We start from the raw sequence: 21,617 nt of genomic DNA, 5'->3' as shown, positions 1-21,617 counted from the left end.
TTTCATTAAATAATATATCTGAGTCACTTTTTCATGTTAGTGGCTCAGATAATACATATTGATGATTTTTAATAGCTGCATCATATTCTGTTGTAAGGATATACCAAAATGCAAACAACCTGTGTATACTGTGTTAACAACGAGCTGCATTTTCTCTGCTTGTGTAATGTTGAGCAACCTGCTTCCTGTATCCTGTTTGAGCAGAACCTGGTACAGTCTGAACAAGGATGCTCTGGGGCCTGTCCCCAGAGTAGAGAGATAGCCGGCTGAGTGGACTGACATTTGGACCCCTTCAACAGGCAGACAAGTCCAGCACCAGGAGCATGGTGTGCCTGCCCAGGGCGCCCAGCTGGCCAGTGACATGGCTGAGTTCGTACCCAGGTCCTCCTGACTCCAAAGCTCCAGCTAACACCGCTCCCATCACCCCCTGCTGCCCGGAAAGGCAGTTGTGTCTTCTCTCTCTCTCTCTCTCTTCACATCGCTGGGTATCATCCTGCCTGCAGCGCTCCTTCATGCAATACATTCTGCAGGCTACTGATTAAACAATGGGAAGGGAAGGGAAGAAAATAAACTGGAGGTCAGGAAAATGCAGCCAGAGGTTAGAGTGCATGTGTGCATGTGTATGTATGTGTGTGTGTGTTCTTAAAATTAACCACTTTTTTTGTGCCTGACAATAGGGTGGCCCGTGCACAGGCCACAGGCATGTGTGTACACGTGTGTCCGGGGGCATGGTCAGTGAGCCCCCCGCTCAGTGGTTATAGGCAGCAAATACTGATGTTTTAAGCAGTTAGAGGAGATGCAAGAAGCTCCGCTCCCTCTTCCTCCCCATTATCTGCCCCCAATCCCCTCTTTGATGCTGCTAATGATTAGTCATTCTTAACCCTCAAGTTCAATATCCTCCCGGAGATACCCTCCCAGGCGAGGGCACTGCGACTACACTGAGGTTCGGCCCACTCCTGGGCAGCTTCTTAGCTGGGTGGCGAAAACAAAAATGCCGCCTAATTGGTCACTGGCCCTTTCTCATGAATGAAGGAGGTTTCTGTTTTAAGAAATAGTGACTCCTCAGCCGTTGATTCACTGCCCACAGGGAGATTTTGAGCAGAGGCTTCCTAGGCTCCGTAGAAATTTGCATACAGCTTCCACTTCCTGCTTCAGAGCCTGTTCTTCTACTTACCTGGGCCGGGAGAGGGCGGAGGGAGGCCCAGGGCGACCCAAGGTGGAGAGAGACGAGAAGCCGCCGAGAGCCGACCACTCTCCGGGCCCGGTCTGTCTGTCCGTGGTGGTTCTAAGGTAAGTTACTCGGAGTTACCACTTGCCTGGTCTTATTTCGTCACCTCTGACCTATTTTCCAAAGCACGCTGTTTCTCCTTTACTGAAACGTTCTGCCTCTACTTTTCTCTGTCTTCCTCTCCCCTCCTTTAACTTGTTCGCACAGAGACCATCTTAGCTGAGAAAATGACAGTGGAGTTTGTGCTGCAAGGATGCGTTGCTGGTATAGTATTTCAGGCCAGCGAGCCCCGCCGAGTTAACCCTTTGAGGAGAGGAGGCTCGCACACGGGGACAGCTCGCAGCTGCCTGGGAACCATTCGTTTGGGTACTTAGTGTCCCCACACGTTTCTATCAAGAATTCAAGCCCCACTTCTCCAAGGAGAGAGCCAGGGATGGCAAAGATTAAGTAATTGGCTTTCAGCCCCAGAACACGTCAGTGGCAGAGTTTTCTCGAGCCCTGTTTCGTGCAAGGGGGAAAAAAAAATCAACAGCACATTCTTGGGCCAGGAAGTTCTGCTGAGCTCTGTGCTGGCTCTGAGCCGCCTCCCGGCCCCTCTCCGCAGCCGCCCTCCAGTCCTCCCAGGCTGGCGCTGGACGGAGCCTTTGGGAAAAGGGGAAGAAATGCCAGAACTTGATCTTAGAAGCTAATCAAGCTTCTTGTGACTTTCAAGTTTAAGATGCTATCTTACAATAGGGGGCCTTTATTTTTTTATTTTTTTATTAAAGGAACAGGAGAACAAGAGGCCATTTTTTTTTTTTTTTAAAAGGACAAGAAACTTGGTTTCAAGTTCTTCACTTCTTGTGGTTCCATGACTTAGGCAATTCATTCTGACTCCACTAAGCCTGGATTTCTTCATCAGTAAATTGATGGGGGGTGGTGATCTAACACGAGTGTGTCAAATTCCCTCATAAAACAAAGCCAGGATAGTCCCAGAGGGGTAGTGGTAATGGGTGGTCTTCAAGACTTGTTGTGTTTACTGATTATTCACATATTTTAATTTTACCTCCCACTACCAGTTGGTTACCCCCTTGAGGAAAGGACTTTTGTTTCCTGATATTTTTCTACCCCCCAGAATTCTGCATGCTACCAAATGCCTAGTAGCACCCCGCTTCCATGTCAACTGCTTTGATTTCTGTTTTACTCGTCTGCTCTCAAGGCAAAAGGTAAAGCAGCAGTCAGGGTGAAAGGCCGGGAGAGGCTGGGGGACACGTGTCTCTGCCAGAGGGCTGCCTGGAATTGAGGCCTTATGATTGGCTCTAGCCAAATAGGAGAAAACAGGGAGTTTCTCGAATTAGTTCATGTCCCATTTGGGTTACCCAGGAAGAATAGTCCGTGCTATTCCCAACAGAGTCAAGGCAGGCCAGAGAACTGGCAGACAAGCCCAGCTCCAGAAGCCAGAGTTACTGCTGTAGCTGGACCTGGAAACCACTCCTCAGTTGGACCAGTCACTGTGTGTGGGGCCTTTAATGGGAGGGGAAGGGAAACTGTGAAACACATCCTAATACCATGTAAGGGTGATGACACTGATTAGAGACATTATTAGATGGCGGATACACAGAATTCTTAACTTTTTCCAGACCGTGACTTAAAAAAAAAAAGTTATTGTTTCTTTTTGGCAATTACCTGCCGTCAATACAGTTCAAGTAGGCCCTAGCTGACCGGGATGGGCTGGTGCAGAGCTTTTGGTATTGCTAATCTGTTTTTGTGGGACGTCCTGGTGTAGTCCATGTCATGTTTTTAGGCATTTCTCTCTATTCCCCTGGGATGAAAGGACAGGAATTTCAAGATAGTTCACCTGCAATGAGTTCCTGATTTTATTTTCAAACAATGATGCACCATTATCTGAAAGCAGGCTAACTGTTGTGCACTTGCCAGCCTCGCTCTAATCCTTAAAGGCCACACACCACAGTCATTCTTAATCTGCTGCTGCAGCTACCAGTCACCCCATGACGGAGCATCAAAAGATGGATAATGTAGTTACTCTGCTCTGTTCATTGCGTGGGGTGGGCTAAACAGGAGTGAGGTCTGGGTAATGTACCAACATGTCGGATAGAAAGGTTCTTAACTCAGGGTTACTCATTTTTGGAGGGTGTAGGGACAGGAAATGTTAAAGCCTGCTTCTCCCGGGATTAAGGAGTTAGTGACTTTCAAATGCTCTGAAAATAAAAAGAAGAGGAGAAGACAGTCATATTTGCAGGCATTCTTCCAACAGGCATTCAGAATGGTGGGGTAGTTTGTCTAAATTAAATCTATGTTTTACACATTGCAGAATGGAAATCTCAGGAATATCCTGAATTCAAATCATTTTTCTGCTGCAGGCAATTTTAGATTAGCTTCTAAAAACATATATGAATTGCAGGCAACTGCTGCAGGAAAAACAGAGAACACAGATGAGGCACATTCAACTTTAAATTCCTTTCAGATCCAACGAAATGACCCCTAATGTTTGATCACATTTCCTTATCAAAACAATCCTGCAGTCTGAAGGATTTTTCCGTGAGAAAGTGTCTGAGGATTGGAATCGAGAAGCTGCCCCCTGGGCCTCTCCTGTTTCTTCCGAATGCGTTGTCACCAAGATATTTTTAGTTCATGAAACCCAGGCTGTCCTTTCTCCCACTGACAGTCTTTGCCTCCCGTGTCCAGCAGGCCTCCTAGGAGCACACACGTGCTTGGCCGTGACTAAGCTCACTCTGTAGCTGTGTGTGCGCACCTTGTGTGTGCACAGACTTTCCCGGATACCAGAAGTTGTAGACTGGCTGAAGAAGGGTGGGCTTCCATCCGTGGGGTGATCCTTAGGTCTGTGCTGGTTTGGCTTGGCTCCCTAATAAGGCAGCTGAACTCAAGTGGAGGGCCAGGACTGACTGAAGTTCCCAGCCTGTGCCCCTCTCCTCGCACCCCTCAGACCGAGGCTGCCTGGGTCTTGGCAGCTCCCTCAGCAATGAGGGATACTTGTCTCCGCTGCCTCATTGTTTCCCTGCAGTCAGGATGCCAATGTTTTTTCCCTTTCCCCTTCCCAGAGTCAACAGGTCTCCCTCCCAGCTCTGAACTCTCTTCCTACTCTGAGCTGTCTGTCCAAACTCTTCCTGGCCTCCCAGCTTACCCTATGATCCTCTTGCCTTTTACCTATATTCATTCTTTCCCTTCCCTTCCAACTGCCCCTTCTCATACCCAGCACTACATACAAATTACAAGTTAATTAAGTGTCTCTCCTACACCAATAAAAGGCAAATACAAAAAAATCCTTCAGCATTTCCCCACTTTCCTTACTTCTCTTCCTTTCTCTCCCTTCCTCTTCCTCTCTTGATTCTTCCTTTCTGCCCCTTCCTCTCCTTCACTCCGTGGCTGGGGCTGAATTTGGGATCACACGTGTGCTTAGAGAAACCATCTTATCTGAAGAAACAAAAAAACAAAAACCAAAACAATGACAACGACAAAACAAAACAAAAAACAAACAAAAAACATGGACTGGTTTGAAGTTGTTCTGTAAATGTTTATTATAACTTCTGATGTGATGGAGTCAGTGTGTTCCCATTAGTCCTTCTCCTCCTCATTTAGTAGCTCAGAGGAGTCCCAGAGCAAACTTCCTCAAATCAGGTCGGTTCACACTGCACCGCCTTCAGCCTGATGTGAGTCTTACTGTGCTGGGTTATGTCCAAGGGCCAGTAAATGTTCCCTTCCTTCCAGGGCTCACCACTGTTTCAAGTCCTCTGGCAAGCCCAGTGGAAGAACTTCTCTGTTTGGGAAATTCTGCAAGTAAACTTGGAAGTATTTGTTCACTGGAGTTTGAATCTGAGCCAAACAGTTTACTCAAAACCAACCTTCCACTCAACAAAACAGCGTTATGAAAGTTTGCATGCATTTGGGCAGTAAACAAAGGACATTAATGAGTTTAAATACATATATTTTTAAATCCATGACTTTTGGACATTTATTAAAAAGATTACTCTCTGGGGAATGAAGTAAGGCCTTGGGAACCTTGTAATTGAAAGTTTCTGATCCAAAGTAGATCTCAGGATCCTCCCAGCTGTAAATGTATAGATTTCTTTTTAATGTCCGCCTGAAATATTCATGCTGTGTGTCTCCAGGACTCTTCAAACCTATTCCTGACTCAAAAAAACCTTAAGAAAAAATCCAAGCAGTTGTGATCACCAAGGCCTGATTATGGAGGAGCTGTTAATACGGTTTATTAATTACTCAGGCTGCTCACTCCTGCCCTTCCTCTGTTCCTTGCTGCGCTATTTGTCTTCTTCTGGGGACAGAACACCTTCATTAAATCCCATCCGTCCTTGCCTTAGAGTTGTCCCCTGGAAGACAGCTCCCCTCTAGATGCATCACCATTTATCATCACCCTTTGTTGGTGCTCTGTCAACCAGTTTTCAATTTATTTTGAATTCAGTTTATGATTAAAATTTAATGAGATCCAATCAAATGCTTTTCTCAAATCAACATGCCTCTGCAGCCTCATCTGTATCCTCTATTGTAATGGCGTGAAGGAAAGCCATGGCAGATTTCCAGCCTGGCAATGCTGTACAGAACACAGGTGGCCTGCTTCCATGCCTCCTCAGCTTCAAGGCGGATGGCTCTGAAGCATATTTATTCCAGAATCTGCTAGGGGTTATGCGGGTGGCTTCCCCATCCCCTTTTTTCCCTCCCAATAGCTGAACCAGTCAGTGCTCCCCACCGAGATGCAAGCAGTTAAGTGCACAGGCTCTGGTGCCAAACCGCTTAGATTTGAATCACAGCTCTGCTACGGAATAGCCATGTGAACTTGGAAAAGGTACTTACCTTCTCTATACCTCGCTTTTCCCTTTTCCCGTCTGTAAAATAAGTCTGACAATAGTACCTAGGAAATTAGAGTGGGTGTGAGGATTAAGTAAATTAATACATCTGTCACACTTGGAACAGCATTTCCCACATAGTAACCGTTCAATAAATATTAGCAATGATTGCTAACAAAGAGTAAAGTTTCTTAAGTATGTCAGTTTCATTAGGTTTGTATTTTGGCTTATCAGCGTACAATCTATATCAACAGTAAACTACAACCCTAGAGCCAATGGTTACCATGACCTGTTTTTAGCACCAGCCTGTTGCTCAGAATGGTTTTTATATATTTAAAGGGTGTTTTTTCTTAAAAAATAAAAAATAAAAAAGGAGCAGAATATGAAACAGACACAGCATGTGGCCCATAAGGCGTAAGCTATTTACTATCTGTCCCCTTTGCAGAAAAAGTTTGCCAACCCCTGATTTATATGGCTTAATGGAAAGAGCTTGGAGATCTAAAGGCTTGATTTGGCTTCACCCATCACTTGTTAAGTGACTATGGAAAAGCTTCTCAATGTGTCTAAGCCTCTGTAAAACAGGAATGGCAAAGTGGTAACACTTACCCTGCTTATGGCCTAGGCTTGTTTTAAGGACCAAAGGAGATGATATGTATCAAATGTGCCGGAAATGACTCATATATATACATGTTTGTTAAAAAGATATGGTCTCTATACATTAGCTTCAAAGAATAGTATTAGCACCTGGGTGTATTAGCACCAGGGAATACTGTCTTTAAAAAGAGAGCTCCAAAGCCAGATAATAACTGCAGTTGTAGCTGCATTAAAAATAACAAAATGGCCATTGCTCTTTGAAAGCTTGATATGGGCCAGGCTCTACATTCAACACTTCATTTACATCTACTCTTTATCCTCACCACACCCCTAAGGAGAAGTGTTGCTCTTTTCCCTATTTTGCAGATGAGAAAAGTGAGGCCCAGAGACGTCAGATAACTTTGTCAAGATCACAAATCTAACCATGCAGCTAGCTGGCACAGGGAGAATTTAACCCTAGGGAGTCTGAACCCAGAGCCTTTGCATTTAAGTATTGCATATTTTCCCACATCCTAGGAATATGTGTCAATTTAGGGTAAGCCCATCTGGAAGGCAGAAGCCACAGTTCACTGTGGATGTGGGCATGAAGCCTGTTCATGTGTGCCCTGGGAGAGACTTGCTTCCCACACAGGCCACGGTGGAGTCTAATGGACCTGAAGAAAGGGAGGCAGGCATGATGGGCGAAAAGCTTTTTGATGAACTGTGAGATCAGAAAGGTAGCGTTGTGAAGACTAAGAGGCTCTGATTCAAAAAACTGGTAAGTTAAGGAAGATTGTGCTAGAAGAGGAAAAGATTGCTAGAAACAGACATGAGCAAAGAGTTGGAGGCAGCTCAGGGGGGTTGACTGAGAGCTGTGTACAGAAAAATAAAAAAAGAGAGAAGGTGAAGCATGGGAAAATCTGTCACTGGGACGCCAAGGGAGCATTGTCACATGGACGTCAGGCTGCTGACATCTGGATGTGATACTATTCGCAAAACTAGGCAGCTCGGGGCAGAGTAGAGGAGCCCAGAGAAAGGTCTCAGGCCCGAGGAGGCAAAAAGGAAGACAAAGCAAGGGACCTGGAAAGAGAAACTGACAGATTTGAGGAAAGATGCCTGTCCGATACAAAAGTTAGAACCACAGCTCACAGTCCAAATGGTGATGAGAGTCCAGAGATGAAAAGCTCCTGTCAGGGTGGGTGCAGTGGCTCACGCCTGTAATCTCAGCACTTTGGAAGGCCGAGGCAGAAGGATTGCTTGAGTCCAGGAGTTTGAGACTAGCCTGGGCAACATGGCGAGACTCCGTCTCTACAAAAAAAAAAATTAACCAGGCGTGGTGGTGCATGCCTGTGGTCCCAGCAACATGGGAGGCTAAGGTGGAAGGAATACCTGATCCCAGGGGGGCAAGGTGACAGTGAACTGTGATTGCGCCACTGGGCAACAAAACCTTGTCTCAAAAAAAAAAAAAAAAAAAAAAAGAAAAGCTACTGTCGTCTTTGGGGTTTAGTTGTGTGTCCCTGGGAATCACCTCTGTCCCCAGCTCATGCGCACCCATGCTTACCCCAGGCATGTGTTCTCAGCCTCTGCTGAATGGCTTTTGATATTTGAAGAGACACGTTCACTCTTTCCTGGGCGGTCTCATGAGTTCCTCATTCGCATTGGTTCTTAATGTTTGTGAGCATCAGAATCACGAGCAGAGCCTTTCCTTTTCATTTTTTATCTTTTAAGTCAATATAGGCGCCCTTGTGACAAAACTTAAATGGTATAAAATGTTCTGAAAAGCAAACCTCTTTCCTATCGCATTCCTAGCCATCCAGTTCCCTTCCCAGAGGCAACCACTGTTCCTCATTTGAGATGGGCAGATATACGACCTTTTATCATACAAAGGAGGGCATACCCTCCTTTGTGCTACTCTTGGATTTTTTTAACTTAATACATCTTAGAGATAGTTCCATTTCAGTTCACACAGCCCTTCCTCATTCTTAAAGGATGTGGAGTGCTCATTGTACAGATATACTACAGTTTTAAACATCAGAACCTTTAGACATGTGGGTTGTGTCCGGTCTTTGCTATTATAAACACTGCGGTGTTGGCTGTTTTCATAGCCTCTTCATTTCATACAAGATATACATACCTCTGCAGGGGAAATTCTTAGAAGTGAAATGACTAGGTCAAAGGGCATACGCTTTTAAAATTCTGATAGTTACTGCCAAATTGCACAGATTACATTTCCCTTGACAAAGTATGAGAGAACTTGTTTACCTGTGAGACTTAAACAAAAATACACTAGTCTTTTACATACGATAAACAAAAATACTCAGAGTCTCTGGGTGTGGGGCCTGGGCATCTGTATCGGGAGCCTCAGAGAGGGATTCGGAGCCAGGAACTCTTCTGGGCGTCCTCACCCTCCAGCCCTGCTTTCCCCCGAGGATTTGCTGGTGAGCCCGAGACGACACAGGGCACTGCCAACATGGAGGCTCCCAGGGTCCTAGTTGGCAAGTCTCCTGTTCCCCTGAGGAGTCGGTGCTTGCTCCCTGGGTCATGGCTGGAAAACAGGACTTTTCCACTTCAATCCAGGTGCCGCCCTCTGGTAGAGACTGGAGCAAAGGTCATGCCAGAGTTACAAGCACGTAAATATGGAGAAAGCCTGGAAAAAAAAAATGGAAAAACAGAAAAATGGGTCAGGTCAGAACAAGCAAGAACCAGGCTCACATGCACAGCTGTTCCATCCAGTTGTATATCCCCAGGACTCACCTCTGTCCCCAGTTCATGCCCACCTGTGCGTACCCGGAGTACACGCTTTACCCTCTGCTGAATGGTTTTTTGTATTTTAAAAACACAGTGGTGAGATACTGAGTGTTTTGTTTTCTTTTTTAATGTTTAGTATTTTTACACTATTGTCATTAAAGACAAAACAGATAAAACTGCCATCCCTGACATAACCCATTAATCTGTCTGTGGCCCCCTGACGTGGCATTTGTAATTGTTCTCTATGACTGCCTAAGGAGAGTTGGCAGGGTTGCCCATTTTCTGCCAGTTCAGGCAGGGGTCTGAGGCCGGAAGGGGCCGTGTGGTAGCGGCAGGCATGCCCCACCCTTTTCTGTTCTGGGTGGAGCTCTGCAGAGGCACAAAGACCAGCGCCTCCCTGCCTGCAATCTAAGAGTAGATGCTCCCATCATGACTGATGGCATCTCCTTTATTCTGCAAGTAAGGATTGTGGCCAATCCTGCCCATGGGCAGGACCTTTGGGCATGGCCCAGACCTAACTTTGGTGCTTGACACATAGTGGGCACTTAACCAATGTTCTTGAGAGGAAAATAAAAGGAGAGGGAAGGGTCGGTCACCCATGTGGCATAATTTTAAGAACTCTGAGGACCAGGCCCACCAGATACTCCTTGCTCCCCAACATTGTTGTTGACAACATTCTCATTGTCACTGATCCAGCTACATGGACCTGTCTGTCCCCTCTCTGAAACAGGCATCAATTATTTATTCATTCAACGAATCTTTATTGAGCACCTACTATGTGCCAGGTGCAGTTGTAGGTGCTGAAAATATAGCTGTAAATAGAACAGTCAAAAATCATGCTCCCAGGCCAGATGTGGTGGCTCACTTACAATCCCAGCACTTTGGGAGGCTGAGGTAGGAGGACTGCTTGAGGTAAAGAGTTCAATACCAGTTGGGGTAGCATAGTGAGACCTCATCTCCACAAAAAAATTTTAAAAGTCAGGCACGCTGACCAGCACAGTGGCTCACGCCTGTAATCCCAGCACTTTGGGAGGCCGAGGCAGGCGGATCACCTGAGATCAGGAGTTTGAGAGCAGCCTGGCCAACATGGTGAAACTGTTTCTACTAAAAATACAAAAATTAGCTGGACGCAGTGGCGCACACCTGTAATCACAGCTACTCAGGAGGCTGAGGCACAAGAATCGCTTGAATCTGGGAGGCAGAGGTTGCAGTGAGCCGAGATTGTGCCACTGCACTCCAGCCTGGGCGACAGAGCAAGACTCCATCTCAAAAAAAAAAAAAAAAAAAAAAAAAAATTAGGCACGATGGCGTGCACCTGTAGTCCTAGCTACTTGTGAGGCTGACATGGGAGGATCCTTGAGCTCAGGAGTTTGAGGCTGCAGTGAACCATGATCTAGGTACTGCACTCCAGCCTGGGCGACAGAGCAAGATCCCCATATCACAAAGAAAAAGAAAAGAGAAAACTGCACCCTTAGGAAGTTTATATTCTGGGAGAAGGGAGAGGTGATGAGCAAACAAGAGATTATTAGATATTTGTGTGTATCATATACATTTGGGTGATATATAAGACAGTGATAACTGCTGGAGAATAAGGTAAAGCAGGGAAGGGAGATGGGAATGAGAGAGCACGACCAGCGAGACCTCCTTGAGGTGACAGCCAAGGAAAGACCTCACGGAGAAAGGAAACCAGCCATGCAGCTGTGTGGGGAAAGGGTACTCAGCCCAGTTTTTTTAAAAATTATTTTTATCTTTTGAGACAGGGTCTCGCTCTGTCACTCAGGCTGGAGTGCCGCAGCACGATCTCGTGTCACTGAAGGCTGGACCTCCAGGGCTCAAGTGACCTCTCACCTCAGCCTCTCAAGTAGCTGGGGCTACAGGCGCACACCACCGCACCTGGCTAATTTGTTTAATTTTTTTGTAGAGACAGGGCCTCATTATGTTGCCAAGGCTGGTCTTGAACTCTTGGGCTTAAGTAATCCTCCTGCCTCAGCCTCCAAAGTGCTGGGGTTACAGGCGTGAGCCACCACGCCTAGCCCCAGACCAGTTTTAACTGCAGAATTCCCACCAGAGGATGACCTCAGATTTCCAGTTCTGTGAGATGACTGCCCTCATCGCTTTTTTTTTAAAGCCTCCTCCAAGCCCCCTGATGGCTCCTCAGCTAGAAGAGTGGAATATGCAACTTTTTTTAATGTGGGTGGAAAAGCACTTCTAAGGTATTCACATGGGAAAACCCAGGGAGAATGTAAGTAGTTGTACCTGAATGGGATTGAAAGCGAATCCCATGACAATAGAGTACAGGAATTAGTCCTGCTAGTCAGCTCACTTTTTGCATCTCTTTGCCTCCCGTTCAGCTGTGGGCCCACAAGTGCATGCAGAAGATGACACAACACTCAGCTAGGCCTTGAAAAAATACTTTTGTTTTCCAACCAGCTGAAGAGCATGTTGTGTGGCACATCCAATTTAATAACTGTGGAAAAATTGCAAGAAAGAATGGGAAAAAATGGTGAACTTTTTTTTTTTTTTTTTTTTGAGATACAGTCTCGCTCTTGTTGCCCAGGCTGGAGTGCAGTGGCGCAATCTCAGCTCACTGCAACCTCCACCTCCCGGGTTCAAGCGATTCTCCTGCCTCAGCCTCCTCAGTATGGGATTACAGGCACGTCCCACCATGCCCAGCTAATTTTTGTACTTTTAGTAGAGACGGAGTTTTGCCATGTTGGCCAGGCTGGTCTCGAATACCTGACCTCAGGTGATCCACCCGCCTTAGCCTCCCAAAGTGCTGGGATTACAGGCCTGAGCCACTGCGCTCAGCTGAACATTTTAAAAATAATAAACAGTTGCGATATTTACTGGTGCTTTTGGCAGGCTCTTGTTCGTTTTTATAAGGTCCGCTCACTTTAGCTGATGAGGTCCCCTTTTCTGCAGAACCAACGAGCAGAGGACATACACAGCCTGAAAAGGACAAGGACAGGGAAAGGGAGAGATGGAGGGAAGGAGGGAAGGCCAGCCCGAAATTAGAAGTTGAGTTTTCTGTTGTGTCGGAAAATGGAGCAAGGGTCGTCGTGCGGCAGGTGGGTAAGTTTGATACCAAGTGGGAGAAGAGTGTCAAAGAGCATTCATTTGGCAGGGAGTAGAGAGGTATCTTTCTGGAGGCCGTTAAGTACATTTGGTGGCAAACTGCTGGCCCCATCTGTGTGTAAGGGGAGCATTTCAAGATGCATGCTGTCATGATCGCATTGGATTGGGTACAAGGGCCAAGAGAAAGTGAATTCATGCCCTCCGAAACTTGTCTTAGAACCATAATTTGTGTAACCTGACTTTAGGCACAGTGAGCCCTCAGTCAGTGTTTGTGGTTGAAATGCGACATGGATCCAAAGTAGGAATTTTTAAATCCAGACACAATCCCTTTTCTCCCTCTGGTATTTGAAGTATGCTATGTACTAGCCTTGCATAGAATAACCCTCTAGGATTTCTTCTTTTTCACTTGCTTGCTCTTTTACAACCCCTGCTCTGCAGCCTCCTGCAAACCCCCAGTTGCTCCTGTGCAGTCCTGTGGACTGCCTTCCTCCTCCCCGTCCAGTCAAGGCATCACCTCAACCAGTTTAATGATGAGAGAGGGCTGGTTTTCTTTCTCATTGTGTTAGGTTAATTAAGAGTTCTTCTTCTTACAGCTAAAAGCAGTATTGCCTGGACTGTGGGCTAAATGCTCTGCAGGCTAAGGTCTAGTTTAGCGAGCCTTGCTGGTTCAACTACATCACAAACCAGATGGTCATGGCTACCTTTGTTGCAGGCATAGTGCCCAGAGGGAATTAAGTCCTCCAAATGACCTAAAATTAGGTAGAAAATGTCACTCTGACCTTTTTTCGATATGTTTTAAACTTGGGCTTTCTGTCTTTGCTTAAAAGAAAACACTTTTCTTTTTTAAAATTAGGCAATAGTCAAATGGAACAAAATTATAAAAGTTCAAAAGGTGAAAACTTCCTCCCACTGCTCTCCCCCAGCTTAATTCCATCCTCAAAGGCAACCAGTGTAGCAATGTCTATGATTCCTCCACACGTTTTATACATATACAAGCAGATATGCACATACAAACACACGCACATTCTCCTCTCATTTTTTACACAAAATAGCAGCATAGTATGCACACTGCTCTGCGCGTGGCTTTTAGAAAAAACTCACTTAATACATCTTAGCCATCATTCCATATCAGTTACTAAGATTTATTTCATCATGTATTCCAAGCACACACGAAGCAGCCCACATTATGATAATTTCTCTTTCCTCAATAGTTGGCAGTTGATTTTCATCTGTGTTTTCCCCTTGCTGGTGAGTGATTTCTACCACAGGATGGTCCCATCATATTCTTTGAATTGCCTTCCAGATAAAATATCTTAATAAGCATTAGTGCTTTTGCCTGGAGGATAAGTAAACAATTTTATGGATTAGGGCTCTGCAGGCACATTGGTGTCTCAATGTTAATTTAAACCACATCCTGAATGAGGTCCCTTAAGGTCATAAAGTGAGGACTCCAAGAATTGATCTGTCTTCTAAGGCTGTGGCATGTTTTCTCTTGTTCCAGAAACTAGAATGAACCGAAGCATTCCTGTGGAGGTCGATGAATCAGAACCATACCCCAGTCAGTTGCTGAAACCAATCCCAGAATATTCCCTGGAAGAGGAATCAGAACCACCTGCTCCAAATACAAGGAACATGGCACCCAACAGCTTGTCTGTACCCACAACGCCTCACAACTCCTCCAGGGACTTTTCTCAAGCTCACGCAACCCTGAAACTTGCAAGTCACCAGCGGCCTGTATCCCAGCAGGTCACCTGCCTGCGCACTCAAGTTCTGGAGGACAGTGAAGACAGCTTCTGCGGGAGACACCCAGGCCCAGGCAAAGCTTTCCCCTCTGGGTGCTCTGCACTCAGCGAGCCCGAGTCTGAGTCTGTGGTTGGAGTCCTCCCTGCAGAGCATCCGTTTTCATTTATGGAAAAACGTAATCAATGGCTGGGATCTCAGCTTTCAGCAGCTTCTCCTGACACTGGCCATGACTCAGACAAATCAGACCAAAGTTTACCTAATGCCTCAGCAGACTCCTCGGGCAGTAGCCAGGCGATGGTACAGCGGCCCCAGCCTCACAGGAACCGAGCAGGCCTGGATCTGCCAACCATAGACACGGGATATGATTCCCAGCCCCAGGATGTCCTGGGCATCAGGCAGCTGGAAAGGCCCCTGCCCCTCACCTCCGTGTGTTACCCCCAGGACCTCCCCAGACCTCTCAGGTCCAGGGAGTTCCCTCAGTTTGAACCTCAGTGGTATCCAGCATGTGCACTGCCTCCCAATCTTTCCCCACGTGCTCCATGGAACTATCATTACCATTGTCCTGGAAGTCCCGATCACCAGGTGCCATGTAAGTGATCTTGACCTCCTCTGGGCATTCTGGGCTGGGTGACTGAAGAAACAAGGGCCTCACATCAATGCTTTGTGTCACTAGACTGGGATGAACAGGTCAGAATGCAGGGAGGGCATTCTGCTTCACCTAGGGGCTTTCCACGTGTGGTTGGATTTGCAAAGGGCCTTCAGAGAATGCTTTTTCTCTTTTTTTTTTTTTTGAGACAGTGTCTCGCTGTCACCCAGGCTGGAGTGCAGTGGTACAATCTCGGCTCACTGCAGGCTCCGCCTCCTGGGTTCACGCCATTCTCCTGCCTCAGCCTCCTGAGTAGCTGGGACTACAGGCACCCGCCACCACGCCTGGCTAATTTTTTGGTATTTTTAGTAGAGACGGGGTTTCACCATGGTGAGATCAGGATGGTCTCGATCTCCTGAGCTCGTGATCTACCCTCCTCCGCCTCCCAAAGTGTTGGGATTACAGGCGTGAGCCAGCGCGCCTGGCCGAGAATGCTTTTTCTTAGCCTAAAGCCTGTCCCACTGGAGTCTTCTTCTCTAGGGACCTTTAAGGACAAAACAGGTTCCTCTGTCTGGATTAGTTTAACAAACCTGCCTAGAAGCAGAGAGATGACCCAAGTGAGTTCTAGAAAATGTATTTTTTGTTCTGATCTTTGGGCATGTGGGTTCTTCCTTCTCTTCATGTTTCTTCCCCATCTTAGATTTGGCAGAGAAAGGGCTTTTAGTGAAAAACAAAGCAAAACAAAACAAAAAACCAGAAGATGCCCAGAATGTCATTGAGACTCTGGGATTCGGGCCATTACATGAAAATGAAGTTGCGTCTGTGATTTTGCTGCTTAAACCCTTTTGGACACTTGAGCCATCTACAGCTACCCTACATTCCAGCCACTCTAAGACTGGCAGTCCCCCTACTTGTGATGGTTCACATCTCTATGCGTTTGCCAGGCTCTTCTCTCTATCTGGGATGTTCTGCTCCCTCTGGTGTGTCTGACCCAGTTTCAATACACCTTTTAAAAAAACTGCTTTATCGAGATCTAATTTACATACTGTAAGGTTTATCCTTAACCCATTTTAAATACAAAATTCAATAAATTTTAGTATTTTCACAGAGTTATGCAACCACCATCATACACATTTTTTGAGACTTAGCTCAAGTGTCCCTCTGAAAACCTCCCCAGATCACATTCTCCTTCAGGTCCTCTCTCTCCCTCCTGCTCTGGTCCTGTTGGGACACCTAACACCAGCATGGCATCTGATTATATACTTGTCTCCTCTCCTTCCAGACTGCAAGCTTTTGTGCATCTGCAAATGCAAACATGTACTTTCAATTCGTAACTCCCCAGAATTTAAGCACAGTGTCTGGCACATACTAGACTCTCAATAAACTACTTCTGAAATAATAATATGTACCAGTGCAGTAAGCATCTCTGAAAGTGATGAAGTCTTAGATTGAGATAAAAGATTCTATCACCTTTTTTTTTTCCCCTACCACCATTCTTGATGTTAAATCTCCGCTGAGGCCCCTGGAAAATAACAATAGGGCTTTACAGATGAAACACAGGGCTGTGAGATGTGATATTTTTCTTAGCAAATAAACACTAGACATAAAGTAGGTCAAAGAGTGTAAGAAGTGCCTGACCAAAGGCCTGATGCACAGCTTTAAAATAAATTATAGAAATAATTACAAATGCTGTAATCAACCATAATTTACATACTAGTACATGTATACTAAGTATAAAGCTTCCTAAAGTGAAGAGAGCAACACAGTAATTCATAACTCAGAAAAAAACAACAAAGAGGAGATAGAGAAATGTAACTTAGAAGATGCTTGGAAGAAATAGGTAAGAATGAATGTGACATCAGGAATGAGGGTGGGGGCTGGGGAAGCAGGAGGGTGTGAGGAGAATGGGGCCTTGGGCTGGAGAGGGAGAAAGAGCCCGTGATGCCTAAAACTGGGACGTGGTGTATAAATGTTGGGAAGTCAACAGGGTGGGAGCACATGGATGCCACCGCCTGCTCTAAGCGCCCAGTCATAGGGTGGGTGTGGTGGTGGATTCCCTTAAGTATGAATCACTGAGAACTGAATGTTGGCAAGGTCAAGGCTGTATTTCTCAGTGATTGCCAGGTTTAAAAGGAATAATTTCTGAGAATAATACCATAAACTACTTTTTAACATTCTGTTAATCTGAATTTAAAGGTAAGTTTTCACCACGCATGGTGGCTCATGCATGGTGGCTCACGCCTGTAATCCCAGCGCTTTGGGAGGCCGAGGTGGATGGATCACTTGAGGTCAGGAGTTCGAGACTAGCCTGGCCAACATGGTGAAACCCTGTCTCTGCTAAAAATACAAAAAAAGTTAGCCAGGTGTTGTGGCAGGTGCCTGTAATCCCAGCTACTCGGGAGACTGAGGCACGAGAATTGCCTGAACCCGGGAGGCAGAGGTTGCAGTGAGCTGAGATTGCGCCTGGGCGACGACAGAGTGAGACTCCATCTCAAAAAAAAATTTTTTTTTCTGATCATTATAATATTTGGTCACTCCTAAAATTGAAATAATGCCCAGAAGTTCAAAAAAGAAAAAAAAAAGTTTTCATATTTCTGCCACCCAAATAAAATTCCCTATTAGGGTTTTGACATACTAATTTTCAGTGTTTTTTTTCTTTTCATATATTTTTAATTTTCAGTGACATTGAGTGTACTTATTCCAGAATCATTTAAAACTGCTTCATCGTATTTCATCAGGTGAATCTACCAAATTATTATTAACCTGTTCTTTATTGTCAGACATTTAAAATAGTTTCCAGTTTTCTGATCCAGTAAGCAATGATGTGGCCAACATTGCATACATACGTTTTTAACTGCACTTCCGATTAACCCCTTAGATTAATGCAAAGAAGTGTGAATACTTAAGTCAAGGCTTTGTGATACAGTCCCAAGCAGCTGACTTTGACTACTAGCAAGGGAAAGCCTCATTGTGATAGACAAAAACAGCACTGACTCATTGTTATAATGGACCCTCTGGAAAATACTTCCCACTGGAAAATACTTTTCCTGTTGTTGGAGCTGAAACGGCGCCATTGGCAATCCAGTTTTTGGAGGTGAGCGTTGTCCCGTTGGGGCAGGTTCCTTTAAAAGGCAAACACTCCTGACTGGGAACACTTTTTGTCTCTATTGCCCCAGGACCCACTTTCTTTCAGCATTTCACCATCCCCTTGCTCTCTGTATTATTTCCTTCTGTTAAGGGGTTGGGGAGAGACATGTAGGATCCTGGGGGCAAAAAGAGGTGTTGAAAGGCAGAGGGAAGAGAATGGGGATAGGAGAGGAGAATAATTTACAGAAGATATACAAATAGCCAATATGAGAATTAAACCAAGCTCAGCATTATTAGATTTAAGAAGTGCAAAATTCTTAGATATACCTTTTCCCTGATTCATTGTGCAAAAATTAAAAACTTTGGACAACATCCAGTGTTGGTGGAGTTACAGAGAAATGAATATTCCCAGTCACTCTTGATAGGAGTGTAAATTGGTGCAATCTCCCAGAAGGCAGTTTCCCTATCAAAATTTTATATGTGCTTCCTCTTTGGCCCAGCAGTTTCACTTATAGGAATCTATCCTATAGAAACATTAAACAAGCACATACAAATACAAGAACAAGAATGTTTATGAAAGCGTTGTTGCATTAGAGTAAAAACAAAAACAACTACAATGCCTAGCAATAAAGGGCCAGATAAGTCATTTGTGATTTATGTATACAATGGACTACTAGGCCCATGTTGCACTGAATACACCTTCTGACATCAAAAAGATTAAGTTTAAAGGCAATAGCTGCAGTGATGATCCCATCCATATATATATATTTTAAACTATCTATGTTTATATATACGTATTAAGTCTAGCAGGATCTAGTGGTGATCTTGGTGGGGAGGGGAGCAGGGAATTAAGAGGAGATAGGTATATTTTCCTTCTAATTTCATATACTTTTGTTGATTTTAAAAATAGCAAATGGCTGGTTGCAGTGCCTCACACCTGTAATCCCGACACCTTGGGAGGCAGAGGAGGGCAGATCACTTGAGGTCAGGAGTTCGAGACCAGCCTAGCCAATATGATGAAATGTTGTCTACTAAAAATACAAAAATTAGCCGGGCATGGTGGCATGCGCCTGTAATCTCAGCTACTCAGGGAGGCTGAGGCATGAGAATCACTTGAACCCAGAAGGTGGAGGTTGCAGTGAGCTGAGATCGTGCCACTGCACTCCAGCCTGGGCAACAGAATGAGAGTCAGTCTTAAAAACAAAAACAAAACCACATAAAAAATATAAAAATAAAAATAGCAAACAGGTATTACTTCTATAATTAAGAAATGAGTCAAGACTGAAAAGAACAAAGGAAAACTGAGCACGTACAGAAGGCAAGCTTGCCCCAATTCACCTTGCATGTCCCTTGGCCCTGGCTCCCATCTAACCACAGAGAAGAGGGTCAGGGTTGCCTGTGCTGATGGCATTTTTGCAGGGCATTGCAACCCTAGAATATTTATGAGGCCTCCAGCAGCAATGACTCCCATGAAGGTTGCTGTGAGGATTAAATGAGATAATGTATTAAAGGCAACAGGAAAGTGGCTGGCTGGTGGTAAGCCCTCAATACTAACAGCTTTTAGTTATTATTGTTATTATTTAAATGCATCCTGCAGCCCAGTTCTGCAGGGTGCTCCTCTACTTCCAGATCCCACTCACTGGCACAGATTTTAAGCATTCAGGGCAGGTGTACAAATGCTTAGTTTCATGTCAGGGCTATAACTGCACTTAATTGCCAACAAAACCACTTCAAAAGAGCTGTTCACCTAAGGGATGCTTGTGCAGTGGAAACCATGGCTACGTGGCTCTACTCGGCTTTAGAAGAGCATTACTTCCTTACCCATTAATGAATATATAAATAAATAATAATCACCATGCAAATGGCATATCTAAGCTTTTTGCAAGGTAAAGCAAAAATGGTTATTGGTCACCTCTTTCATGTGAAAAAAAAAAAAAGGTTTTCAAAGTAGGTGAAAATAAGAAAGGGAATAAGCCTGTGTTTTCTCCTCACCCCACCCCCTGGAAAAGTCGGCCTCCTGCTGCCTCCGAATCCTTCCACTGAAGGTCACCAGCATGGAGTTCATGGCTGTGCAATCAAATGAAACTCATGATGCAAATATTTGGGAAAAGAGAGGGAATTAAGTCTAGAGAGCCCTCATTTTATGATAAAATTATTGCTTTCTCTACCAAGGAGACTGAATAGAATAAAATTATGGGTACATGGGTACAGTTGTACCTGTGGACCAAAAAAAAAAAAAAAAAAGGGATGATTTGTATGCTAGAATGCATGCACAATTAAAGTGAGGGAAAAAAAGAAAAAACCAGATGGAAGAAATGATAAAGAAGGAGTTGCCTTTCAGGAACCACAGCTGCTTACAGCTGTGGGAGTTCCTGCAACAGTTTATATTGGCCATTTTGTTTCCTGGCTAAACTGATTGCATTATATCACGATGTTTTTTTGACAACTTGAAAATCAGATTTTATTTCTCTCTCATAAACTCTTTTAATACCATTCTTAATAAGGAAGAAAAATGTTGCATGTTGCGACTGATAAATGGAAAACCTCATTTAGGATTTGGTTTCCACATTCCAAGTGGTAAAAGCTCAGTAACACGAGGATCGTGTGTACTCAGGCCAAGAAGATCACAGGATTGACAAATAACATACAGTCCTGGGCGCCCATTCGTGATTGTGCAAGATTTTCATTTCTGCTTTGTGATTAACACTGCCTCTGAACTGAGGAGTTACCATGCTAGCAAATCATTTGTCTGTCACGTCACCCACCTTCCCGCTCCTACAGAATAAACTCTCTTGATGGAATTGTAGGCACTGGGGACAAGTCCGCGGGAAAGCTATTTCTGAACAGGGATTCTCAAGTAGGTGGCTGTCGACTCATATGTCTCCCCTTCTCACACACTAACTAGTGTGGGTTTGTGTTTAAAAACAGACACCCACAGACAGGCAGATTTTCTTTCTCTCTCCATTTATTTTGAGGTACTCCCAAGGGAACTGTATCCTATTTATCTTTGTTCGCCAAGTGCCTGGCCATCGAGGTTCAATAAATATTTGTTGAATGAATAAAAAGAAATCTGTTCTCTACTTCCTGGGGAAAGGAGTGAGCCTTAATCATGAGTAGAGTCTTTGTGATAATGAAGCCTTGGAAAAGCCATTTTTTTTTTTTTTTTTGGTCTGGGAGGGAAGCAAAGAAGGGAGTCAGTGAAATTTGGAAACAGAACCTGTCCATCCACTTATCACTTTATTCAGCAAATAGTCATACACGGTCCTTGTTTTCATGGAATTCGCAGTCTACTGGAGAGATGGATAAGAAATAGAAGTCAAAAACAGAATGACAAATTATAAGTGCTATAAGGGAAGTAACTGTTGGAATAGACATTAATAGACAGGTTGGCCAGAGAATGTCTCTTTAAGCAGACATCTGAGCTGAAACCTAAAGGATGAGAAGGTCAAGGAAGCAAGGAGCTAAGGAAGCAAGGAGCTTGATGTCATTAAGATATCAAAAGCAAGCCAGTGCGGCCTAGCAGAGTGAGCAAGGAGAGAATGGTGTGCTAGAAGATGAAGGCTACACAGGCCGTGGTGAGGAATCTGGATTTTTATTCTGAGTTAAACTTCTTTACGGAAATGGAAAATTGAACTCTATAATTCTCAATACGGAACTTAGAACAGTACTTGACATGTAGCAAGTGATCAATAAATGTTAGCCCTTATTTTATATGTATAGTATCCAAGTAAATTAGCAAGCCTTCGTCATAGTAATT

General features: G+C 44.7%; 2 protein-coding genes across 6 annotated transcripts in view; one reads left to right on the top strand and one right to left on the bottom strand.

Moving 5' to 3' along the window:
* The first annotated feature begins 445 nt into the window (after positions 1 to 445).
* TRAF3IP2 (TRAF3 interacting protein 2) overlaps positions 446 to 21,617 on the top strand; it is a 47,710-nt gene continuing 26,538 nt past the window's right edge. Inside the window, exons 1-3 of one of the 2 annotated variants that reach the window (XM_077998417.1) lie at positions 446 to 598; positions 1,088 to 1,290; positions 13,946 to 14,776. In XM_077998417.1, the coding sequence (XP_077854543.1) occupies positions 13,954 to 14,776 (823 nt within the window). In that variant the 5' untranslated portion in view covers positions 446 to 598; positions 1,088 to 1,290; positions 13,946 to 13,953. 2 annotated transcript variants of the gene reach the window in all.
* The window catches only part of LOC100427957 (uncharacterized), a 121,151-nt gene continuing 104,273 nt past the window's right edge, over positions 4,740 to 21,617 (bottom strand). Inside the window, exons 3-5 of one of the 4 annotated variants that reach the window (XR_013416167.1) lie at positions 8,183 to 9,268; positions 6,056 to 6,113; positions 4,740 to 5,852 (exon numbers count right to left, since the gene is read on the bottom strand). Coding sequence is in view for 1 of the 4 variants with exons in the window: in XM_077999289.1 (XP_077855415.1) it covers positions 9,231 to 9,268 (38 nt within the window). In the remaining 3 variants the exon portion in view is untranslated. Of the gene's footprint in view, positions 6,114 to 6,248; positions 9,269 to 21,617 lie in introns of those variants that run through there. The other 3 variants (XR_013416168.1, XR_013416166.1, XM_077999289.1) reach the window with 3 other exon arrangements.

This window comes from Macaca mulatta, chromosome 4 (assembly GCF_049350105.2).
Source record: "Macaca mulatta isolate MMU2019108-1 chromosome 4, T2T-MMU8v2.0, whole genome shotgun sequence".
Taxonomy (NCBI): domain Eukaryota; kingdom Metazoa; phylum Chordata; class Mammalia; order Primates; family Cercopithecidae; genus Macaca; species Macaca mulatta.
This window is presented reverse-complemented; position numbering and strand designations above follow the sequence as displayed.